Source organism: Liolophura sinensis, chromosome 12 (genome assembly GCF_032854445.1).
Source record: "Liolophura sinensis isolate JHLJ2023 chromosome 12, CUHK_Ljap_v2, whole genome shotgun sequence".
Classification (NCBI taxonomy): domain Eukaryota; kingdom Metazoa; phylum Mollusca; class Polyplacophora; order Chitonida; family Chitonidae; genus Liolophura; species Liolophura sinensis.
Window position 1 is genome coordinate 14,956,851 of NC_088306.1, and position 27,098 is coordinate 14,983,948.

The 27,098-nt window shown below is 37.0% G+C and overlaps 1 protein-coding gene across 1 annotated transcript in view; it reads right to left on the bottom strand.

The window, feature by feature from the left end:
* The window catches only part of LOC135479173 (dedicator of cytokinesis protein 9-like), a 121,835-nt gene that overhangs the window by 36,372 nt on the left and 58,365 nt on the right, over positions 1 to 27,098 (bottom strand). Inside the window, exons 17-33 of the mRNA XM_064758947.1 lie at positions 26,999 to 27,091; positions 26,182 to 26,363; positions 25,666 to 25,753; positions 24,738 to 24,824; positions 23,928 to 24,020; positions 20,299 to 20,352; positions 15,230 to 15,345; positions 14,729 to 14,798; positions 13,494 to 13,700; positions 12,362 to 12,508; positions 11,895 to 11,978; positions 11,316 to 11,424; positions 8,470 to 8,574; positions 4,046 to 4,224; positions 2,783 to 3,005; positions 2,033 to 2,141; positions 1,002 to 1,132 (exon numbers count right to left, since the gene is read on the bottom strand). Of these exons, the coding sequence (XP_064615017.1) occupies positions 1,002 to 1,132; positions 2,033 to 2,141; positions 2,783 to 3,005; positions 4,046 to 4,224; positions 8,470 to 8,574; positions 11,316 to 11,424; positions 11,895 to 11,978; positions 12,362 to 12,508; positions 13,494 to 13,700; positions 14,729 to 14,798; positions 15,230 to 15,345; positions 20,299 to 20,352; positions 23,928 to 24,020; positions 24,738 to 24,824; positions 25,666 to 25,753; positions 26,182 to 26,363; positions 26,999 to 27,091 (2,077 nt within the window). The remainder of the gene's footprint in view (positions 1 to 1,001; positions 1,133 to 2,032; positions 2,142 to 2,782; positions 3,006 to 4,045; positions 4,225 to 8,469; positions 8,575 to 11,315; positions 11,425 to 11,894; positions 11,979 to 12,361; positions 12,509 to 13,493; positions 13,701 to 14,728; positions 14,799 to 15,229; positions 15,346 to 20,298; positions 20,353 to 23,927; positions 24,021 to 24,737; positions 24,825 to 25,665; positions 25,754 to 26,181; positions 26,364 to 26,998; positions 27,092 to 27,098) is intronic.

Consider the following 27,098-nt stretch of genomic DNA (forward strand, 5'->3'; position numbering starts at 1 on the left):
TTTATAGACTATGCTGGAGATTTTTTGGCAAAAATTTGATCCCCACAGATTCCATTGATTTTTTTCTGTTATTTCAGGACAGCCTAAAGAATTACATGTACCTTTCACAACATCTCTGCCTCATGCGGTCTGTACATGTTACTGCTAAAAATCGGTGATAAATTTCGTAAAAATTATTAAGCAGGTCTCATAACTTTTTCACACTTTAGAATCGTTTCTTGAAAAGTTCAGGTACCAGCTTGATATTTGCTAAAATTCTTGCTAAATTCTTGCTAAATACAGAAAATTTGGTATAATTCGCAAACATGGAATTTTGTGGCCAAAAATCTTCAGTAAAACCTCTTTAACATTTTTATATAAAATATTTATTCATGATTTTATCATACTAATGATTCCAGAGAGAGGTACGGGAGGAGACAACCAGGTAAGCCCTGGTCATAGCACCACATGTAACTAAATGACTGGATACAAAAGGGCCCTTGCTGCGTCACCGTGACTATCGTAACCCCAATGGTTCCCCTACAGTTTTAAGTCAGGAGGTATTTATTTATTTATTTATTTGACTGGTGTTTTACGCTGTACTCAAGAATATTTCACTTATATGACGGCGGCCAGCATTATGGTGGGAGGAAACGGTGCAGAGCCTGGGGGAAACCCACGACCATTCGCAGGTTGCTGTCAGATCTTCCTACGTACAGCGGGAGTTAAGTCAGGTGGGTAATCAGGTACACATTCCTGCGACAGGCAGTAGTTCAGTCTGTCTCCACCAGCCTATCTACAGCAACACAGTCATTAACACTATCCCAGATGACCTTCAAATATTGCTGCTCAAGGTCAAACCTAAGCCCTTTAATACCATATTAAAGTTACAGAATAATTGTAACTTCATAAATCTGCTAGATATCACAAAACTGCAAATAGCACTATGTGGTCCATTAGAGATTAACATAGTTTCATCTGACCATGAATACTACAGCTCAAGGTCAAACTTAAGCCCATACCTTCTGGAATATTCTTGGCAATGTAGAGGAAACACACGAGCAAGTCACGAATCTCGTTCTGCTCCAGTTTGTCAAACCGTCGGCTGAATGTGTTTGTGGCTGATGGCACCTGGCCAGCCTGTGAGTGTGTCCTTCAGAACAGACAAAAACATGACCAATTAAAATGGAATTATTTCTTTACATAACTATGATAAATGTTTAAAATCAGACTAAAGAATCTTCATCATGGTTCTCAAGTTTACAGACAGAGAACCAAAATCTTACTACTGCCTAAAATAGAGTTAGTGGTCAGTTAATAACTCAAACCTCTTTATCATTAAAGGTAAAAACAGTCCTACTGTATCATGTGATTGTTTAAAACATTAGGCAACATCAATGAGGCATAAACAAAATCTCTTTCCTTCAGGAACATGTCAAATTCATAAAGATTCAGTTCCTTAATTTTCTCCATTGTTCATCTACTATAAATAACTTCTTGTTAAACTTTTTTCAAACATCCATGTTACAAAACAATGTGACCAAAAATAGTTCAATAATATTTCTGATAGGTCACATGATACAGTAGGACTGATTTCACCTTTAGCAACAAAAGAGTTCTGACTTGAAACTCCCCTCTTGGCAAATACAAGCTCAGAAATATAATCCCTGCCCCTCTACACAAACACTCCCCCTAGTAATTTTGCTGGTACAAAACATCCACCAGAACAATGTGTTAATATAACACATATGTAAATGTATAAATATGTGTGCTACAAATACTACATGTAGTTTGCAATGGGAGGGAAAATGCATGCACTATACAGTAATAATCACTATCAAAGTTTTTTTCCAAGTAAAAAGTATTCACATCTTTTCTAAAAGAGATTGTCAAGAATTTTTAAGGGAGCTTTTAAATTTTCACGTCAAGGATACCAGACTTCATGGAAATTTAGCATTTTTTGATATTCTTGGTCAAAACAAAACTTATGATGATAAAGTTATCATCCCTTAAATCATATTTCAGCAAACTTGTGAATGTTGTCCCCTATTACCTTTCATGACCTTTGACCTCTTTCTCGGGGACATCATCGCTGGTGAGGGAGGACACTGAACCATTCTGTGCATGACCATTCACATTAAGGGTCATCATGGTGTGAGGAACTGTTATTCAGGAAAAAATGAAGACACATTAAGGTACTGGACTGATTACGCACTGATCACTAAGTTATTTATTTATTTTATTTGATTGGTGTTTTTTACGCTGTACTCACGAATATTTCACTTATACAACGGCAGCCAGCATTATGGTGGGAGGAAACCGGGCAGAGCCCAGGAAAAACCGACAAACACCCGCAGGTTGCTGGCAGACCTTCCTACTTACGGCCGCGGAAGAAGACAACATGAGCTGGACTTGAACTCACAGCGACCGCATTGGTGAAAGGCTTCTGGGTCATTACGCTGTGCTAACGCACTAACCAACTGAGCCACGGAGACACAAGCAGTTTCTACATTACCGCTGTAAATGCACTTGATGTAACTTTGTAGTATATGAGCTGGGTGTTATTTACACATGTACAAGAGCATTAATACAACGAAAACATCAATCATTAACCTCCACCTGTGCTCTAACATCGATAGACAAACATCTTAACCTATAAACAGAGACCTGAATGCATCAAAGGGCATAGTAAAGCCATTACATGTATGACCTCACAAATGAAATCTCAATAATATCAGAGGTTTTATTAAATTCTACTATTCTCTTAAGACAGCATCTGGGAAACACATGTACTAGTACTCACCGTTCCCAGCAATCATGGCAAACACCTGGGAATCCCGTGCAGGCCGGGCTGATTCAGCAGCTCTGTGCTGCTCCGTGGGCTCACCTTTCCCCACGTCCCCGTTAGGGATTGGGGCGGGGGTTTTGGCGGGGGATCTGTCTGGGTCTCGCATCAACCTGTTCTTGTTTTCCAGGAGGATAGAGATGAAGGGCAGATAGAGGGCAGCGATTCTACCCTGCTGTGACTGAAGGCAGATGGACACATGGATCAGTTTATATATATATATATATATATATATATATATATATATATATATATATATTTTGTAAAGTTTTCTTTTTTTCACTTTACACTCTGGTGATCAGTTTTATCAGTGGCAGAATTGTGAGTGTCCGCCATATGTGAAAACCACCACTCTTTGGCAAATTACTGACAAACTTTCCCTCATATAACATATACACGAACATTTAGTTATGCACACCATATTGGGGAAAGGGGGGGGGAGACAAGCGATCTTCATTGAACAATGGATGGATCCAACACATCCGATGTCCCTCCACCCTTCTCCTGACAGCATTTGTAATTCTTTCATTCATTCCAATAGAAGCAGTTGTGATGTCATGACGTCACAGAAAGATTAAACATTTGTAACCGATGTGTGGGACATCCAGTTGATCTGTTCACAACAATTCTGATTACGACTGGTCAATCGTGAGTTTTTGATTGACCTTTTGGAAAGGTCAATAGATTGTGCAACAGACACGTTGCTGACCGCTGATTGTCATCAGGGGCCCTAAATTCAGTGAGAGCAGTGGAATAACAACTTATAACAAGGCCAGGATTTGAACCCGCTCTTCATACGTCTTAGCGATAAAAAGACTAGACCAGAGACTGCTCATGCTTAGTTCAGATTGACACCACTGACATGAAAGTTGTATTATCTTGGTCAAAATTGCACAATATGATAGCTGTAAAATTCATATTTTATATGGCACATAACACGTCACCTTGACATCATGTTATAAGATGGTCTGAGATCACCAAAACATTCAAACATGGGAATCTTTGCAAAGGTTTCAGCGCTGGTGTAAATAAAAATAAACAATAAAAAAAAAAAACTGTCACAGCGCTTAATTTATTTGAATAGTGCTTTAAGTCTCAAGAAACAAAAGGTATTAACCCAGAATGAACAACACTATAATGGTTCAAATCGGTTTCTCACACGCAAGCTAATGTATGCATCAGCACAATTCAACAAAAAATCCCAGGGTGTGTCGGAGTTACCTTGGTAGCGTAGCGATCATCAGCAGAGTGTTTAGCGAGCAGGTTACGTAGCACTGTTATGGCACACTTGCGGATGTCCCTCGTTTCTTGCAGAGCTGTCTTCAACTCCTGGAGGATCAACCCCACTAAATAGTGGTTTTTGCGGAATTCCTCAGACAATGTATAGTCTTGTCGCACGTCTGAAAAGAAGAGTTCTAAAATATGAAGCCAGAGACAAAAGTATACGGCCGTGGAATCATCAAGGAAAATTTCTGTTACCTGATTCAAGAGAATTTGTAGTTACATGTACAAGACAAGTACAAAAGCAGACAACATGAATACAGAAATTAAGTTAACGCTAACAGACTTTGACAACCATACTTGTGACAATAAACATGTAGTAACATACAGACCACACTGGAGAGACACAAAGTTATTATGAAAAGTAACAAAAAATCTAGAAAAAAAAAATACTAAAAAAAATAGTCACTTGTATTTTTTAAGGACCTTCACAAGATATATAAATATATGTACATTGAACTTTTCACGCTGAGTTTTAATTTTATATTATGTGGACATAATTTCACGTGAAGAGATAAAATAAATAATTTGTTAATAATACAAAATTAAACTCTTTACTTCTTCAGCAGACAAATAAATAAAATAAATTTAAACAACCAACTATTAATATTTTTCAGCCAAGCACTAGAATATTTTTATGAGTTATCTGTAGCCAGCGTAAAACTAACAACTCTTCCGAATGCAATTAAGTAGATCAATAAATCTGTTAGCAGTGCTCCACATTTTAAGTGTTTTGTTAAATTTGAGAAAAACTGATTACAGATGATGCTAGGGTTGACATCAAACTTGACATCCATTGATAATCGAAACACAATTAAGAAAATACTAAAATGAAGTCCATGTATATATCAGATGAAAGGCCACTAAACACTGTCCAGGAACATCTTTGAACTCCTTTCTTTTCTACAACTTTTTAACCAAGCCAAATGGTTTTTAAACGTCCGATTTTACGGTGGTCTGTTGTGATCAATAAGGTATCAATGTCATCATCCATATTTTCATTGCTTTAAACAGTTTGTTTCAATTTATTTATTTATTTGATTGGTGTTTTATGTCGTACTCAAGAATATTTCACTTATATGACGGCGGCCAGCATTATGGTGGGAAAAAACTGGGCAGAGCCCAGAGGAAACCCATAACCATCTGCAGGTTACTGTCATACCTTCCAACGTACGGCAGAAAAGGAGGCCAGCATTGGTGAGAGACCCCTGGGTTATTACGCTGCAGTAACGCGCTTACCGACTGAGCCACGGAGGCCCCAGTTTGTTTCAAGGTATACTTGGTGAATGCATTCATAGTTCTACTAGTGTATGCAGTTTGAATGATAAAATCTAACAGTGTATGTGTCTTAAGAGACTAACACCTTGTGGTGACGTCACTGGTGCCAGTAAAGGCCACCGCAGAATCCATAAATTCCAATGTACAATGTAGTTTGCTAGGCTGAAAATGTTCTAAAAAAATAAATCAAACTGTTCTTCATGCGCAGTATTTATTGGTCCATCTGAAATATACTTCACATCAATGCTTTCATTGTCTTTAAACTAGGGGCCTCTTAAACCGTAAACTAACGTTTCTTTCAAAAACAAAGAAAACTAAAAATTTTTACGATATGATTTAAGTACAGACAATTGAAAATCCTGATTTCAAATCAGGTCCTTTTCTTCTTCAGAATTAAAGAAAAAAACCGTGACTTTATCTCGAATTGATGTAATCTGTATGTGGCCAACAAAAACACAGTTCATGAATCCTATCATGAAAGTCAGACTTTTTGCTCTAAATTATTTTACATGCCTCCTGACATGCTTCTTAACTGTCTACAAATGATTTCTGAATTTTAAAGTTTTCTTTGCGTAAACATTCTCCTGCAAATGGCCTTATTTCGTTTAGAACATTTTTACTATAATAGCCGATGTTACTGAACATTCCTTGAGGATTAGAGATGATTTTCAATCCCCATCATGCTGCAAGTACTATCACAGCCCTCATTTGCATTTATTAATCTACTGTATTATCTCCCCTTATGGAACATGAGCTTTTGCATATCTAACAAGATGCATAGTTTGAAATTAATGTTGACAATCAATCACAATGGCTGGAATTAGTGGAGATGCTTAAAAGTTCAGTTCAATAAAAAAATCCTGTGAGCTTAAATTTAAACAAACATCTTAGTACGAAGGATCCTTTGCCAAGCCTAAATGGTATTCTTTATTTTTTGTTAAAATTTTTTAAGAACGAACATATTCATAACTTCTTCTCAATAACTGAAGTAATTAAGAAAAAAAAAACATGACCATCTACAGGTTGCTGACAGACCTTTCTATGCACAACTGGAGACAGAAGAAGTGACAATGTAAATGTATTGAGTAAACAAAATCACACAGCAGTTTGAAATGTTAAAGCACCAAAGTGTTAAAAAAACTTCATGCAGTGTCTCGTTAATTTTTGGTTAAAAGTTTTCTAAAAGACAAGAAACTTTAAGATACCACTAGTATTTTACCAATTACAATGCGACTCGAAAAACAGAACATCAAAGTGACAAATTATGGTGTCAATAAGCCTCAATGTTTCAAAGAAGACGTACATCCCCGAAGTCAGCCTGATTTCCTCTATTTATCTTATCTAATATATCAACTCTTTTCACCTTTTCATAATATGTAGCTAACATCTTTTCAACAGAAAATTACCTTATGTTGGTCTTCACACAGGGCAACCTTAATCAACATACTATATACATGTATTTAGTTTATAATACTAAGTTTATGTTTTTAAGTTTCTGAAATAATAAGGCCCCAAGACATAACCTAACTTCATATTGGCACTGTTTTTTTGTAGTGGTTGTCAAAGTTTTGAGTTTGAACTCCTATCACTCTTTTGAAAGGTTAAAAAATTCTATTGTACCATGTGACCTGCAGGAAATGATTTATTTACTTATGTGATTGGTGTTTTATGCCATACTCAAGACTCAACTGTCCCCAGGTTTCTGACAGACCTTTCCACCTATGGCTGAAGAGGAAGCCAGCATGAGCTGGACTTGACCTCACAGCCATCACATTGGTGGGAGGCTCTTTGGTCAGTGCGCCCTGCTGGCAGGCTAACCACTTCAGCCACGGAGGCCCCCTCGCACACTATATAATGGACGTTCAAAATATGATATGCTCCGAATAGTATGCCCTTACCCTTGTACATATTTTCTACATGTACATTTTACTTACAGAAAATTGCAGAAACAAAACATGTCACACTTTAAACCCAGGAGGCTGTTTTTCAAAGGGATCATTATGTTATGCAGGTCGTACATACCTAGGCGGCATATGCCGTCAGTATGCGACATCATGGTGTTAGGACGGCGTAACATTATGACTTTTTTGAGAAACAGTCCCCAGGAGACGGTTGTTCAAAAGTGTATTAAAAGGTAACTGAGACTTGGATTTTAATTCCAGTGTCAACCTGGAAATACGCAACAAACAAATCTTCCATCCATAACTTTAATCTAGATTAAAGTATTAACACTTGTATTGTCTTGTTTTTCACCAAAAGTTTGTATGAAAAAAAAGAAGCATTTTCAGAAGCACATAACTGCCTTAAAATGGTACTTTTGTTGTAAACAATTAAGTTTTCCTGATAAAAAAATTAATCAAACTTCACAATAAACTACAGGGTGGATGAATCAGTTAGAATCGGGCAAAATGAATCATTTGAAAAATACTAAACTTTAGGTGAACTACGGTATGTGATTTAATACACTTTTGAACAAAGTACCAGCATATTACTAAACTTTAGGTGAACTACGGTATGTCACTTAATACACTTTTGAACAAAGTACCAGTCTCAGATATTTTTTGTTTCTTTCTGGTTTTGCTGAAGATGGCATAACATGTGTAGGGATGATAGCAAGAGCAGATATATCGTAAAGTGCCAGCAATTTCTTGAAGAAATCAACAGATCAGAAGATGGATGGAAAATTACACTGAATGTTCAAAAAGTGCAAACTTTCTTCAAGAAATCAGCCAGCTTCAAGACACACGTGAGAAAAATAATATAAATGTATCACACAGTCTGACAGTCACAAAAGTCGTCACTTTTTGTGCAGCTAGCTGGAGCTAATTTTAATGGTGGAGATTTTGATTAAAATTGAGTTAAGATTTGTTTGCCGGTCATGTGATGTATTTCAGCTATTAACTAAGATGTGCTTTAGACTTCATCATAGTTTACTGAAATCGCAGCAGCGCGTTGAAAAGTGCATCTATGTTAAACAGCCTGCTGCTATAAAAAGCATAAGCATGCAGCGTTTGAAAACACACGTTCATTTTTTGATTCTTAAACTACGTAGCTGTTTAGGCACAAATCTATAATGAAACCAATACCATTCATGCAGCATGCGCAACTAGCGCCTTCATGCGATGTCCCCTGCTCCATAGCACAAAACACATCATCACTATCATCATCTGTGTTTTGATTGGCTGAGAACACTGTTACATCAAAAAAGACCAAAGAACTCTAACAGGGGAGACCACCATATGTAAGTTTTACTAAAATGAAAAGGGGTTTCATGCAGAACCACACAAATATTCCACAACAAGGGCTATTATACCAGAAATGAATGACTAATTCCAAGACTAAGAGCAATGAGTATATCTAGTTCATGAACTAAAAAGAAAACACTCATCATTACAAAAAAAAAAACTAAAAAAAAAAATAAACTAATATGCTAATATAGCAAGCAGGCACAACAACCAGAATACTGTTTACAACCAATGATAATGACGATATAAATAATAAATGTACAGAAACTTTCAGCATGAGCATTAAATTTAATTTTAGTTTTTACCTTCCGCCTGGATTTCTGATTAAGAAATAGTTGAAGGAGAAAAGGGCATTAAAATCATTAAAATGATATCATTCAAAATGACACATAACACAATTGCATTGGATAGCTAGAAACCACAATAAACTATTTTACTGTTCATAATCTTAAAATGCAAGGAATGAAGACGAGCAAGCAGTATTGCTTTTTTTCTCATCTAAATGTAGCTGACACCCTTCCATATCCAATATAATACATGCTGCCGACTACAGCGGCTTTGACTGAATGACCTTCATAAGCAACCCTGGTCTTGAGATATGAAAGTAACACTAGGTTTTAAACTTCTAGCACATCACTAATTATTTTGAGTTTCCACATAATCTGTCACAATTACTGAATTCCATTCTGTCTAGTTTGATGAACATTTAAGTCTTTGTGAAGCCCTAAGAAGTTGTACATGTCAGGAACCCAATTTTCAGCCAAGCACCAGTTGAACAAAAAAGAAAAGGGTTTTTACAAAACAGTTGAGAAACTGTTTGTTGTATTACAGAATACTTCATGATATACATGTATTTGGAGTTATGGTGGCTTCTGGAAAGAACACTAATCAAAGAGTACTAGTGCCTGTAAGATGTAAATATCGTACGTTTTATCTCAGTTACGCTAATTTTTCTACCTATTCAACCACCACAGGACCAATATTTTGAAAAATTCTCCGAGAACTATGGGGTGTAGAGAAATTATCTGCACAGTTTTATGAAGCCTGCATCTTTAGTGACAGAGACAAATCATTTTTTGGTATCATTTTCATGATAAATGTATGTATAAATTCCAATAGAAAAAGTGCTTTAGAGGTCGAAAAGGTTGAAGATTTGAATTGTCTGTGAACCTAATGACCTATCATAAGAGCAATATTCTGGCATTCAAACTCTCCTATACAACTGTTCTCTTGCATAGTGTCAATTAAATACAGAAAATCATGATATTTCACCTTTGCACTAAAGAAACAGAAGTAACACCAACACAGCTATGCTGTTGCTGATAGACAAATCTGTGGGAGACTTCACCTTGTTGTCCTTTGTGCAATAATACATGTTCTTTCATACAGAATGTTGTAAAGCAGGGAGCCTGCTGTCTAATGATGAATGGCATGCACATCACCCTCATGCATATGCATCAAGTCTGTGTGCATTACCTTGGAAACAGGCAGGTCTACAATAGGTGCAGAAGCTCTAAGCAGTCCCTTGTCAGAATAAAATCTGAATTTTGCAGGACTCCTTTGTGATTTTGGAGACGTCAGAATACAAATTAATAACATAGATAAACAGGATTGCCTGGATTGTAAAGTGACTTCAAACACAACATTTTATACGCTCTTATGTCTTTAAAAAAAGGCTGTATACATGTAGGTTGTAGTGCTTTTAAAGAAAAGGTTGTATACATGTAGGTTGTAGTGCCATTAAAGAAAAGGTTGTATACATGTAGGTTGTAGTGCCGTTAAAGCCAAGGTTGTATACATGTAGGTTGTAGTGCCTTTAAGGACAAGGCTGTATACATGTAGGTTGTAGTGCCCTTAAAGCCAAGGTTGTATACATGTAGGTTGTAGTGCTTTTAAGGACAAGGTTGTATACATGTAGGTTGTAGTGCTTTTAAAGACAAGATTGTAAACATGTAGGTTGTAGTGCCTTCAAAAACAAGGTTGTATTACCTTTAAAGACAAGGTTGTATACATGTAGGTTGCAGTGCTTTTAAAGACAAGGTTGTATACATGTAGGTTGTAGTGTCTTTAAAGACAAGGTTGTATACATGTAGGTTGTAGTGCCTTTAAAGACAAGGCTGTATAGGCTGTAGTGAATTTAAAGAAAAGGCTGTGTACATGGCCATGTTGTAGTGCATTTAAAGAAAATGTTGTATGGGCTGTAGTGCCTTCGAAGAATAAGGTAGTATAGGCTGTAGTGCCTTTAAAGAAAAAGTTGCCATGCCTTTAATGAAAAGGCTGGGTAAGCTGTAGCTCATTAAGTGACACAATGTCATGTAGGTTGCAGTTTCTAGAGAACAATGTGTGTAAGCTGTAGTTCTTTGAAAGACAAGACTGATAGATGAGCTGTAGTGCCCTTACAGACAGAAGGTTGTAGTGCTTACAGTTAATATTGCTATGTGTATTTATTCTTGATTTAGTTTACAAATTTCTGTACCACTGATTTGTACTAAACCTGAAAAAGAGCATGATAAATTCATGCTCTTGCATATAAGGCTGCCTCCTACATTTAATTACCTTGCATAAAAGGTCATGTGGTGATTCTGTAAGATGTACTATGAATAAAATTTAAAATAACATACAAAGTTTACTGATTAACCAAAGCCATTGTGTAATGTCCTAAAAGGGACCATATTCAAATATCTTACCTTTGTAATTTTTGATAAGCCCCCTCCTCATGAGTGGCAGACAGAGGGGAATGTATTGTTCATGGCTGCAGACGATGCGGAGGAAGTCAAATTTATACTCCTGAAGGCTCTGTGAGAAAGTGAAACATTCGAAGGATGGCTCGTTTATTTACTCATTCATCTGATTCATTTTTAATGCTTACTTTATGACACTAAGACTGATTTAAGAAAACAAAGACTGATTTATGCAAACCAGACTGATTTATGAAACAAGACTGATTTATGAGAATCAAGACTGATTTATGAAAACAAAGATTGATGTATGAAGACAAAGACTGACTTATGAAGACAAGACTAATTTATAAAGACAAAACTGATTTATGAAAACAAGAATGATTTATGAAAACAAGACTGATATATGAAAACAGGAATGATTTATGAATCATTCCTAAATCAGTTTTATTTTCATATATCAGTCTTATTTGATGTCCGTAAACACTTCAGAATGACTTAACCTGGGGATAAATGCAAAAAGATTACAAAAAAATGAACTAATTCATAAAAACAAGACTAAGTTAGGAATGACAAACACATTCCTACCTTGGGATCGCCAATGCTGAAGTTCTCCATGTAGGCCTTGACAAGTTTAAAGACAAAGCCTCTGTCCATAAACATGAAACAGCCCTGCAGAAAAAAAAGCAAAACATATTTTTATTTGTTCATGGGTTGGCATTTGTTAATTGATATATGTGAGTGTGGTATATTTATTAAATTGTTTATATGGTCTACACCATACTCTGAATACTTTTCTTACATTCACCAGGTCAAGTTTGTGAGTAGAAAGTTCAACAAAATAGCTGCATCACAAAATTCACAAGGATGACACTTCATTCAAATCAAACACTGTCTCTGCTGCATAGTGTTACACGCATGACTGGTTAATCTCAACGATTTCACACAAAAATAAACGAAATTTGAAAAAAATGAGGTTTTTGAAATTTCCCAAACCTGGCATTCTTAGAAGTTTACAATATACAATAATGTGAGAAATGGTTAAGTTCGGGAACCTTGATGAATTCAGCCACGCTGGTGTTGGCCCGTCTTGTTTCTGTTGGGAGATCGCGATATTTCTGTACGATATGCGGGACGAGATACTGTAAGACAGTCTTGATGCGGTACTGAAAGTCTGAAGAGAACCTCTCATTGCGAGGCATCTGGAAAAAGACAACGTGAAAACAATGAACTACAACTATAGTTCAAAGCAATGTTACATGAATTTGGTAGAACAAACCACATATCATTTCATGACATTTTCCAAAAAATAATCACTGCAGTTAAGTCTGTGAAAAATCACGCGTTATTTTACGTGTATGTGATAAATAGTATACCATATACAATTTAAAACAAATTTTTTCTCCACCTGCACGTTCTGTATTTACATTCATATAGCAGAAAGTAGGTGAAAAATTCCACCGAACTGTAGGTGATTCAATATTCAACAACAACAACAAACAAATACTACTACAATAAACTTACATTAGCTTAATTAAAAGAGATTTATACAAAGTCAATGTTTTATGTTTTCACTTGGTCAGACTTAAAAACAGGAATTAAGACCCTTCTAACATATATGTTGTAAAGTCCATTACGATGAAGTTCATTATGATGAAGTCCATTAGGAAGAAGAAATTTCAAGTACCTCATGAGTAGTGTTTGAATGAAAATAAGAAAGGTTAGTGTACATCCTGTCCTACTCAAATCTTCCCGTCCTACCCAAATCATCCTGTCCTACTCAAATCATCCCGTCTTACTCAAATAATCCTGTCCTACTCAAATCATCCCGTCTTACTCAAATCATCCTGTCCTACTCAAATCCTCCCGCTCGACTCATATCAACCCGTCCTACTCAAATCATCCCGTTTTACTCAAATCATAACGTCCTACTCAAATCATCCTGTCCTACTCAAATCATCCTGTCCTACTCAAATCCTCCCGCTCGACTCATATCAACCCGTCCTACTCAAATCATCCTGTCCTACTCAAATCATCCTGTTTTACTCAAATCATAATGTCCTACTCAAATCCTTCCGCCCTACTCAAATCCTCCCGCCCTACTCATATCATCCTGTCCTACTCCAATCATCCCGCCCTACTCAAATCAACCCGTCCTACTCAAATCATCCTGCCCTACTCAAATACCTTAATCCTCTTGGACTGAATCAGATGTTGAGCCATGCTTTTCACAATGATCTCGCAGAAAAACCAGGCGTGTTTGAGAAACCGGTTGACGACCAGCTGATCAGCATTTCCCGGCCGTAATATGCTAATGAGGTTCTTTGCCAGTTCGTCATGGACAGTGTTAGGATGTTTGGCGGTGGACGAACAGGACTCTGTCATGAACACATACTGAAACATGGGCCAAAGACAAACGATAGAATGTCAGTGAATTTCTTTGTTGCCTTGAGTTTCCAGTTGTACAATGTACTGATTACAGATGACAAAAATGCTGACTCATTGAATTGTTCACACCATCATCAATACGTCTACAAATATTTATTTATTTGATTGGTGTTTTACACCGTACTCAAGAATATTTCACTTATACGACCGTGACCAGCATTATGGTAGGAGAAAACCAGGCAAAGCCCAGGGGAAACTTACAACCATCTGCAGGTTGCTGGAACACCTTCCCACGTATTGCGGGAGAGAAAACCAGCATGAACTGGACTTGAACTCACAGCGACTGCATTGTTGAGCGGCTCCTTAGTCATTGCATCGCACTCATGTGCTAACCCCCTAAGCCATGGAGGCCCCCATCTATAAATATTAACCAAATACTGAACTGGTGGTTTGTCAGTGACAACCTATATCCCAGTTGGCGATGAATGCTCAAATATTTAGAAGATATCTGTACCAAAAATACTGACATGTTTCTAACAATTGTTAAAAGGAAGTGCTGTGTTCTACAAACCACAACATATCAGTCTCACATTTTACTTCATTTTTCAAACGCTTGATCAAAATAGGCATTTCATGTTGTACAATTAATAAAGATTTTGTCAAATTTATTTATTTGAATGGCGTTTAAGCTGTACTCAACAATCTTTCACTTATACGAAGGCGGCCAGCATTATGGTGGAAGGAAACCGGGCAGAGCCTGGCAGAAACCCACAATTATTCGCAGGCTGCTGCAGGCCTTCCCATGTACGGCAGGAGAGGAAGCCAGCCTGAGCTGGACTTGAACTCAAAGCCACTGCATTGGTAAGAGGCTCCTGGATCATTACCATGCGCTAGCGCACTTAACAACTGAGCCACGGAGGAACCTTGTCAAATCTTTCTTTTTGTCAAGATTTGAGAAATATCACACCGTGTTCCAGCAAGAACTCAAATTTTGGCTTGACGCGTCATGACTCTGTCAGATGTGATGAACTCACCTTGACGTAGATGAAGAGTGCTTCAATCTTGCCTACAGCATCCACTTCAGACACGATGTGGATGAGCACTCTGTTGAAGAGAAACAAAGACTTTACCCCCTCTACAAATACACAGTAAGGTGAAATAAATTTAATTTGATTATTACTCTAAATGAACCATTCATGTGACAGAGGCTTACACACACTATTGCTGAATTCAACAAACTGAGCAACACTAGTGTTAACAACCGCTTACTGTCACCCAGTTTCGCTATGGACATTTGAGATGGGGGTGGGGATGTGGAGAGATCTATATATAATCCCTCCAAGGCCAGATTTGAACTTGCGTCATGTGTGCCTTGAGTAAAGGAGTTTTCTGACCTTATTCACTGGGATATTTTCCCATCCTTACGGGGAGTATAGGGTAATGACTTCTACTTTGACCCTATATGTTCAGCATAGAGAAATATGCAAGCTGAGGTGATGTAAATACCAGACCCCACACACAAATAAAGTGTTTACCTGACTGCATTAAGAGCAACATCGTCATTGGACGTTTGTGGCAGAAGGCGGAAGAGCTGGTTAATGATTGTGGGTAAGAACTGGACAAATGTGCTGACGTCCACTGCATGGAGAGACTGAAAGAAAAGATAGAAGTCAAAATGTTAGAGTACTGTTTGAGACTAATACGTGGGTTATTTATTTCGTTCATTCATTTGTTTTGATCGGTGATCAAGGACAATTCACTGATATGACAGAGGCCATCATTACGGCGGGAAGAAACCAGGCACAGCCAGGAGGAATATTGTCGCAGGTTGTCAAACAAACCTTCCAACACATACGACTGGAGAGGAAGCCAGAATGAGCTGGACCTGAACTCACAGTGATCGGACTGCTGAGAGGCTTGTGGGTCACTGCACCGCGCTGGCACACTAGCCACTCGGCCACTGAGGCCCGTCTATGATATTTATTACAATGTAATCATGATCCTAATTATTTTAACTGTGATATGAATAAAGTTTGTCTTTCCTTCATTTTGACTTTCTCCACACCACATTTTTAGTCAGTGTTGTGAGATTTCCCACTGGGGGAAAAAGTCTTAATCTATCTTACAAGTCAAGGCCTTCTCATAAACTGTACAAAATATCAAAGAATTATTTGGTGTATTGTAAATTTTACCGCTATCATATCCGTACATACATGTTTGAACTTCATAAACTTTGCTGCAAAAGTGAAACATAAAAACAAAACCTCTTTCGCATCTCCGTACGCAGGAAAAAAATATATTAAAGTTATCTTTAACATAATGCATAGAACTACTCATTCAACTGAGAACAATTTAATGATTGGGATACAACAGTTTTTCTATATAGATAATCCCACAAATGCAGCATCTCTATAATGAAACAAGAGGAGATAAAATTTGACTCAAGATGTTTAGTTTACAGTTTTTACATGATGTGCTGTAAATCACTTCGAGTTTAGCCGATGATTTTGAAAAGTGCATCCCTTGTGTCTGGTTGTCATTCTTGGTAACTGGACATCTAATTGGTCAGTGTTGAAACTAGTAAGCTGTCAGTCAAATGTAGACATTTATGTGCACGTGACTGACATCTCAGGGCCATGCATGATAATCGATGCGAGAATGATGTTAGAGTACATGGTATATCTAGTGTCGGAAACCGTGTTTTCTGTATGGAACTGAAGGTTCCCCATTTGATAAGGCAGCAAAATAGAATTCTTTTGAAATGGGAGGAGAGTTTCGATTCTAACACAAGCACACATGCATGAGACGTGGCAAACTCTACTGCTATTTTACATATGACGACTGTACTCGCCAGTCAGAAATAACTTTGTATGCCAATATGCTAAATTTATTTACGGGGCTGTGAACGGACAACACCACCCCCCAGATAATGCTATCATCGGGCGACCTCCACGTAACATGAACAATTAAGCGTTTGCCCATTTAATTGAGGCCAGCAAGTGTAACCTGCAAATTTAGCCTGTCGACCTGAGAAGTGATATGTCAAGTAGCTTGTTTAGCGTAGACATTTTTTAAATATATGTGTATGGGTTTGTTGCAACTGTCGCTTGATGCTTTATTTACTTTAACTCATGAGTAAAAACAAAGGTGTAACTGGTTGGCAAATCTTTAAGCCTCACTGTCAAGTGTCGTGGTTGACCCCTGTACGCTGCGGATTAACAACCAAAGCCTTCATGAAGTTTAATAATGGGGAGGGGTGAGGGGGCTAATATCTTATATGTTAAGCCGCCCCCAAACTCAGACTGTGCGGAAGTAATTGACAGGGGGAATAATAGATCATTTTCTGCAAGTTATTTCACGGGTCATAAAAAAAAAAATTTTTTTTCAACCATCAACCAACTCAACTTTGAGAACAATGGCTTGTTACGCGCAACAAACAACATTTTAATGAGGGTCTAGATGGACTAGTGGGTGTATAATCACCCTGCTCTAAGTCCATGCCTGGGGACAGGCCTTCACTGGGGATTACTACACAGCTGGGGGCTGATCACTCTCCCCTGTCATCTCCTCCGGCAACTCAGATTGGCTAAACTTTACGGCCAGAAATTATCGGTTAAACTCTACGTGATTTACAGCAAAGCATTTTTCATTAATACATATACCTCTGTGTGACACCGTACATATCACCGGATTGAAAACTGACGCATAGGGTAATTTAACAATTTTTAATTTTATTTAATTTTATATGCATATCAATATGTAATCAATATTTGAAAATAATACACAATTAACATTATTAAAATGACACCAAAACACAGACAGGTTTATGTATGATACATTCCGTTAGTCAGTACACATTCACACATGTACATATACACAATGTATACATATATATATATATACATATATATATATATTATACACATACCAATACAAATACATGTATTATACACATACCAATACACATAATATATACACACCAATACAAATACATGTAATATACACATACATACACACACATGGTTTAACGGTGATATAGTCTGTTATGTACTGTAATCAAACACTGCACCTTTAAATACATACATAATATGCACATATCTATGTACACATTAACGTGGTTGTCAGAGTGATTATTAGATAAACACAGCCTTGTACTAGTACAGATGTACTTGAAATTCATTCTGTTAGTCTCTATGCATTCACACCCTTCACACAAAAACACAAGGACCAGACTGAAGTGTGGCAAGTCAATAGCTTGCCACTAGCACACTTGTAGCAGGCTTGTACCATTCCACTATTAACCTAGCTTTCATCCAGTGAGTGGAAACAGTCGTAGGAGTGGGATATGATGTGAAGCTTACCACTAGCACACTTGTAGCAGGCTTGTACCATTCCACTATTAACCTAGCTTTCATCCAGCGAGTGGAAACAGTAGTAGGAGTGGGATATGATGTGAAGCTTACCACAGGCACACTTGTAGCAGGCTTGTACCATTCCACTATTAACCTAGCTTTCATCCAGCGAGTGGAAACAGTAGTAGGAGTGGGATATGATGTGAAGCTCCACAAGCATTCTACACGCAAATGAGAGGCAGACTAGTGTCTATCTATCATGGCGTCTGTACAGTATTCATTTGATTGGTGTTTTAAACCTTGCTCAAGAATACTTCTCTTATACGATGGCGGCGAGCATTATGATGGGAGGAATCTGGGCACAGCCCAGGGAGAACCCACGACCATCCGCAGGTTGCTGGAAGACCTTCCCATGTATAGCTAGAAAGGAAGCCAGTATGAGTTGGGTTCGAACTCACAGCAACTGCATTGGTGACAGGCTCCTGAGTCTCTGTGCTGCACTGGCCTGCTAATCTTGTCAGTCACGGAAGCCCCGTCTGTACAGCATCCTGTCTGTCTTGTACTACATGTCCACATACACGTGTTTCCATAATATCACTGGTTGTGTGACTAAAACAGTGACACGTGTCCATAATATCACTGGTTGTGTGACTAAAACAGTGATAGGTGCCCATAATATCACTGGCTGTGTGACTAAAACAGTGACAGGTGCCCATAATATCACTGGTTATGTGACTAAAACAGTGACAGATGCTCACAATACACTGGTTGTGTGACTAAAACAGTGACAGGTGCCCGTAATACACTGGTTGTGTGACTAAAACAGTGACAGGTGCCCATAATATCACTGGTTGTGTGACTAAAACAGTCACAGGTGCCCACAATATCACTGGTTGTGTGACTAAAACAGTGACAGGTGACCATAATACACTGGTTGTGTGACTTAAACAGTGACACAGGATCTATCATACACATTTGACATGATTAAATATAAATATTCCACAACATATCACAAGAAGAAGTCAGTATGGCCCACATAATCCTGTTTGAAGAATTTTCACAAAATTTGGGAATGACAGATACGTTACGTAACAACACCTACAATTAATATCTACCCTTCAACAAATTCAACCACAAACATAATGCATGGTTTGGCATATATGTACCAAAGCAAATATTACCTGTTCTGGACAGGTTGTTTTCTAATTTCTGACAAGTTTAAAAATCTCCCTACCTAAACAACACATTTTACACTACAAAATTTGGTTTTCATATTGGTTTCAAAAATATTTAATGTGATTTATTCGTCGAATTTGTTGAAGGTTTAGGGTAGTTAAGTGGGAACAAATTGGAACATCTCCTCTCCAATAGTATGGCTGGTATTTTCTTTATATGGTCTCTATACAGACTATCAATACCTTAATTTTGAGTCTTTTTGACAACCAATATTTTGAAACATTGACAGAACCATGTAGTGTAGAGAAATAATTTGCAAACTTTTATGAAGTTAGAGCAACTTAAGTAACACAAATAAATCATTTTATCCTTATTTTCATAATAATTATATACATGTATTATAATTTCCACTGAAAAAAAAGTGCTTAAGTGGTTGAAAAGGTTGAAGATTTAGAGTACTTACATAATTTGCATTATTAAGCATACATACATGCTATCATCAAAATTAGAGTATTAAGAAATATGTTAGAAATGAATTTAACTTTAAGACAGAAATGAAGACCAGCACAACACCTCTGCTAAATCTGAAACAGTACTTCAATAATAATGTCTTAACTCTGCATGGATGTGAATGTTGTTCAACATGTTCCTCCTTGGAACCTTACTTTCACCATTAAAAACTGAAAATTTATATGCATGCATTAGTCCTGTTTCCATGGTAACTGAAAGAAATGTGGGTCCACTGGCACAATGTATAATGTGAAAGGCATAAAAATAAATAAACCACAAACAGTACACAACAAAATAAATATAAAGAAAAAACATCACGCATCCATAGAGATACAAAATAAAAGTTGACGCAGGTGTTTAAGTAAGTATACTGTTTAGAAAACACCATGCTTGGTCTCACTGTGACAATGTTAAAACAAGCATCTCACACACATGAACAGAAAGAAAAACCTATTTACAACGCATATAGGGTTAATACAAATGGGTCAAATTGCCATGCAGCATTTCACTGGTTTGTTAGAGTTAGTAGATCACAAACACAATTCACAATCGGTCACATGACCTACCTTGACAGCGTTGAGCAAGATGTGCATGTCAGAACCCTGAGTTACTTCCCCTTGCTACGAGTAAGACAATGTAAAAAGTGTTGAACAACTTAGGATCAAATCACAGTAAAAATAAAATGGTTTGTAGGAAATATTAACCGTGAAAAGGAAGCCGTGTTAAATTTGGTTAAATGGTCAGTTAATTCTTTGAGCCTGCTTCAGTAGAAAAACTGTCACGTTGAACAAAATTAATAGAAGTTTTAAAGATTAGTGCCATGAGAAAAAAAAGAAGTCATGTATTTAAAGAGGATTCTATGGTGAAAACTTGGTTACTTGCACTTGATCAATATAAGCATGGTTTTTGTTCTCCTTAAAGTTAAAGAATTTGGGAGAGGAAAGAAGGAAGCTTAACAGACAGAGCAAACAGGATTAAACTTTTGATTTTTTTGATCTTTGACTTACACTTGTGTACCAAAATTTAATAACTTCAATACGATTCTTTCTAGAGCCAGTTATTTCAACTCACGGCATCACCATTTCAGCCTGTCATTTTACATGTTGTTAATAACAAATCTTCAGTCCAAAACAACTGCTTTCAGCTAAGTTTGATGACAACTTATATTTTTACCCTCCAGAGGGTAAATAACTCCTTATTTAACATTGTCAGAAAAAAATTCAAACCGTTACCAAGTACATACTGATTCCAAACTTGGTCTATAAAAACTAACAAAAATGCCACAAGAGCCCGAAATGCTTGAGAACCTCACAGATCCATAAACGGTTGGAACGGGGCATAACCCTCCGATGACAAACTCAAAACATCACATCTCAGTAAACTTCCACAGTTTCCTACACACACCGCTAGACCGCTACCATAAATTAATGGCTACATTACATATATCCATTCATAAGATGGGAGTTGGTTTAGCGCGGGAACCATTAACCTTTGGCGGGTTATAGATGAATTTTTCACTTCATGACAAACAACTGCACACCATATTTGTGGTTCTTAACAAATGCAAGACTGCACAAATGGCTCCACCAACTCCATCAAGTTTTTTTGTCATTAAAGGAAAACATAATCATTTCTGAATGGCTGGTGTCAGAGACAGGCAAGCATGGCCTACCATGTATGCCTAGCACAAGCTGAATTTTAGACATGGCAAAACTCATTCAAGCATGATCAGAGCCGCAGTGTTTAACCTAGGAATCCTGTATTCACTGTCTGCCAATCAGTGTCAATCTGTATCATTTTAAGGGGAGTCTACGAGTGTAAAGCTCCTGTTGCAGCAGTAAGCACACATTCTACCATTAGGCACTCCATCATGAAAATGGCTACACAGTTGTACAGATGAATTTACATGACAGAGATAATATGCATTAAAAATTCACATCAAGAGGTACCCTAATTACTCAACATTTTCGCACATGAAAGAACAATTTTCAGTACAATTTATCCACATATGTACTCTGATTTGGGTGACAAAACTACATTAGTTGGATTGATCAATTTCAGGGCTTCCCCAAAAGTATAATTTTATCAGGCTTCACAGAATAATGCCTTCAAAATATGCCTGCACAGAAACACTGTGAAATCGTGCGAAAAGGGTGGAGAATTACAGTACTAGTGTAACAAGAGTTTCAGAAGCTCAAGATTGATAGGCTCATAAAGGCAGAGTGAATTTACTACACAATGCCATAGGCTTTGTGTTGATGACTGAAATACAGATGATCATCCTATGACTGAAATACAGATGATCATCCTATGACTGAAATACACATGATCATCCTATGACTGAAATACTGTTGATCATCCTATGACTGAAATACAGATGATCATCCTATGACTGAAATTACAGATGATCATCCTATGACTGAAATACAGATGATCATCCTATGACTGAAATACAGATGATCATCCTATGACTGAAATACACATGATCATCCTATGACTGAAATTACAGATGATCATCCTATGACTGAAATACAGATGATCATCCTATGACTGAAATACAGATGATCATCCTATGACTGAAATACAGATGATCATCCTATGACTGAAATACACATGATCATCCTATGACTGAAATTACAGATGATCATCCTATGACTGAAATACAGATGATCATCCTATGACTGAAATTACAGATGATCATCCTATGGCTGAAATTACAGATGATCATCCTATGACTGAAATTACAGATGATCATCCTATGACTGAAATTACAGATGATCATCCTATGACTGAAATTACAGATGATCATCCTATGACTGAAATTACAGATGATCATCCTATGACTGAAATACAGATGATCATCCTATGACTGAAATACAGATGATCATCCTATGACTGAAATACACATGATCATCCTATGACTGAAATTACAGATGATCATCCTACATTGTTAAGAGCAGCAGTTCTCCAAATACAATGCTGACATATATTCTGGCAGATTTAAACAGTGAGAAAAAGATTCTACAGAAGCTTTTTTATTTTACAGATTTAATGGTTAAAACCACTCTACACAGGCTTACGAAATATGAAACTTCTCCAAGCAAGAAATGCTATGCTGTATACCAGGTATCTCCTGGACTGCAGGTACACTGTGATTCCACGGACATGTGATAGCACAGGTGATTACTCACTGGTTCATTATTCTGAAGACACGAATGACGTAAATATGCCAGAAGAATGTCACCTGGGTGAACTGACAGTGCAGCAGAATGCCAGTCGTCAATGCACTGTAATGAATGCTTCACGTAATCACGGGAAGTATTGAACGCAAAACCTATCAGATGTCCGTGGAAACACCGTCTTAGCTACGTAGGATGTAGCACACAAAGATTGAAGCACAAGTGATATGAGACTAAGAAACTCCTTCTGTTATTATTGCATATAATATAATGTTAATTTTCTGAAGCGTTAGCACAATATGATACACTTAGCTTTCTACACTGATATGCATCGAAAGATATTTATTTATTTGATAGGTGTTTTACGCCGTACTCAAGAATATTTCACTTATATGACAGCGACCATGCATTACGGTTGGAGGAAACCGCTCAGAGCTCTGGGGGGAACCTATGCCCATCCGCAGGTTGCTGTCACACATTCCCATTTACAGCAGGACATGAGTATGTGAACATATGAAGTTACAAAAGAGTGCCACATCAATATGTCGCCAATGTTACAGGCTAGCTCTACTATTCAGCAAGCAATGTTCACAAAATGTAACAGTCAAAATTTTCAACAAATGTTTCTTCATTAAATATTTGTGGGCCGGTAGCCTACATTATTTTTCAACACAAATCAAAGAGGCAATTTGCCAAGGGATAAAATTTGAATATCTGAATCAAACAATTCATTTATTTACTTCATTTACTGCTTAACCATAAACACAATAATTCAAATACAGGGATTTCCAGAATTTCAAAGATCTCTAGAAAGCCAAAAACATCCCCTTCCAACATTCTAAATACACAATAATTTTGCAAGAATCTCTTAAATCTCTTAGGGGGTCAATAATTTGTCTATTGCTATTTCAAGAATTTCAAGAGCCTCTGGTGCACTTCAAATATTCTAGACACATAATGACTTTGCAAAAATACCTTAAACCTCTAAGGATGTGATTGGCTGTAGGATGACTCACCTTTAATTTATTGTTTGTGTCCAGGTCCACTGCTGGACTAAGGCCATTCTCCATTCTCTGGCAGTGATGGAAGAAGTTATGTAAATGTTGATCCTGAAAGCAGAGTTTTAGAACCTCTAAATACTCATGCATCTAAAATCTCATAATACGGACAAACCTGTAATTTTAAAGCAATATAATTTGTTTTCACAAGGCTTCTGATCTGGTGCTAAGGCAACACTAATTAGATTTTGGGTCTAACGGGCTGCGGCGAGACAAAACAAAAATACAAAAAAACAAACAATAAAAAAAAATGGAATAAAAATAAAACTGAAAATCCACCTTTTTATTTTGTCACATATTGAGGGTTTTATGAATTTCCTGTTTTTCAAGGCGTTCCGATCTATTGAATATGTCCTCAACAATATGCTAGGACAGTCCAAATTTTCCATAAATTAGATGATTTTCAAGTTTCATTTTTATTAGAAGATTTATTCTGTCCAAAAAATGATAATTTAAGTTACTCCAGCCTAAAGTCAGTAAAATGTTCAAAACAGTCCTGTGCATTTAGTACAAATGTTACAAGGGCAATGTCATGCCTTAATACCTCCATAAAGGTACATGCATGCCAATCTTGATTTGCCAAGAAATATACAAAAGTATATATTTCAGGACAATATACAAGGCAACAGCATGTGCACATTACTATTTGGTATTGAAATTTCTGTGGTATTCTTCTCAAATGCATAGATGTCCTTTGTAAATATACACTACCAGAAATAGTATTTTGAAATCAACTCGCCATAAGGGAGTAAAGAGAATGACACTTACTCTGGTGTAGACAGTAGAGACCAGTCTAACCCCAACCTTAAAGAGCTGTCTGCCTCCGTCCACATACCGAATGTCAGGCCCCGCACTCTGAAACATGTAACATACCGTAAATGAAACTAAAATTTTGCCCATAACTAAGTTGCACATGTTACTTAATTCTGAGAGATATATTGATATGGGAAAGGTGTATTGAGGTATGCTTGGAAGTTGGTGTGATGTCCTACTGGAAAAATGTAAGTTTCAGCACCAAAAGTGTCAGATATTTTAAGATATTTATTTGCTTATAAAAATGCAGTTTTTGGGTCGAAATCTGATGTCATTTACTAAGCTACTAAATAAATTCCTTGGGTTTAAAACTCACATTCAACAATATCAGAAATATATTATGATCATGTATCATTACGAATTTGTCTCAATGCCAAGGTATTTAATGGTGCTGCTTCACTGAAATGACAGCTTGATGACAACCAAATTCCACTAACAAGGGTCACTTCTTACTATGGTGAATACTATAAACATTTTGTTTTTGTGTGTAACAAACAAAAACATGTAAATTCAATGAATTTATTTATTTATTTTATCTGCTTGGTCAAGAATATTTCAAATATCAATGAATTTATAATAAACACTAAACTTATCCATGGAGCAAGCTGGTTTTTGAACTTGACCTGAGGGGCAACCAAATGAGTCTGCACACAATATTATCAAAACTGGACAACATTTGAAGCAGTTATTGTACAAAATTTAAAGCAAAATTCATACATGGATCAGGTTAATTTTCAAACTTGATTTGAGATTCCAGAAAATGAGCCTGTATACAAACTTTTATTAAAACTGGAAAATCTAATGGAGCCATTATTGCACGGAGCCAAAATCGTGACAGACACAAATTTAACTAAGGGGTGAAAAAAAATACACAAAATCTTACCCCTTTGCCCATGCCAAAGGGTTCATGAGACACATAGCCTGCTGGAAGGTTGGCAGCCACCTGGAGGTTGCGCTCACCGTTCACCGGCCTGCAGAAGTTAGATACAAGTAGAGGTCAGCTAATTACATCTACTGATTTATTTACTTACTTTTTCATTTATTAAACATCATACTCAAGAATTTTAAATTTATGAACTGGCAGCTGTAAGAAACTAGAAAACATAGGGACTGTAATGTCTGTGATCTGTAATGTCAGATAATTCACAACCTGCGGTCTTCATCAGACATTAGGCTGCATAAATGGTCACACCTTGTTGTTTCTGAGGCCCCCCCCCCCATGTAGTGAGAGAGGGGAAATCCATAAATTCCATTAGCATTTAATAGACACAGGGATAATAGCAGTCCCAAACAAGTATTACTGACCAGACATACAGAAACGTACATGTATGCTAATGACATGCAAAAGGAACTTGTTGCTCTAACAGGTACTTAATAAGTTTAAATAAATTCAAGTTACCTCCCCTGATGCAGTAATGGCAACCATGCGAAACCAACCAACACTTCGATGTGGTCCCGCTTTCTCGAGGTGCCCACAGAGGAATTTCTTCCGCTGCTTTTGGAAGCTTCGCAGCTGACATGATAAAACTTGAAGAGGAGGTGATGTTTTTCATGTAGCTGGGTGGGGAGAGCGATCTTAACCTGCGACAAAAATAATATTTTAATAATTTGCACATTTAACATATATTCTTCAGAAACTTATTCACCCTAAATGAACATAAATTTCGTCCATGACTAACTTGCCCATTTTTCCTGATTCTGAGAGTTCTGGAACATGGGATGATATTCTACCGGAAAATTGTAAGTTTCAGCAGCAAAAATAATATTTTGTGATATTTATTTGTCTCTAATATTGTACTTTTGTGGGCAAAAGTTTAGGTCATTTAGGATATTTGCTTGGCATTTACTGCTGTACTTAGGGTAAGAAATTTATGTTTCAATTGTTTTTTTCTTAATTTTATGGGTGATACAAACCAATGTTTATGGTATATTAAACCAAGAACCTTTGTAAATGTATGTAATTGGCAACTTTCTGACATATTTTTCAGAAAATTACTTTTATACACTGCTTATTATACTGTACAGGTAAACCAACCAGAAAAGAAAACAGAAAAAAAAAAAAAAGCATAGGCTCTGATGGCCACCATAGTACAGCAAGAAGTTGGCGTTTCTGTACTGGCATTCCCATCTTGTTTCTGCAAAGACCAAGTTTCTGTCTTTATTTACCAATGCTTTGACATGAAAATAAAGTGTATAAATCCTCGCAATTAACTTACCTCCTCGTTGAAGTCAGGTGTGGTATTATGATGGAGGACGGTAGTACTGGTGACTGTGGTAAACACAGACACACCTGGACGACCATAAATACGCTGAAAC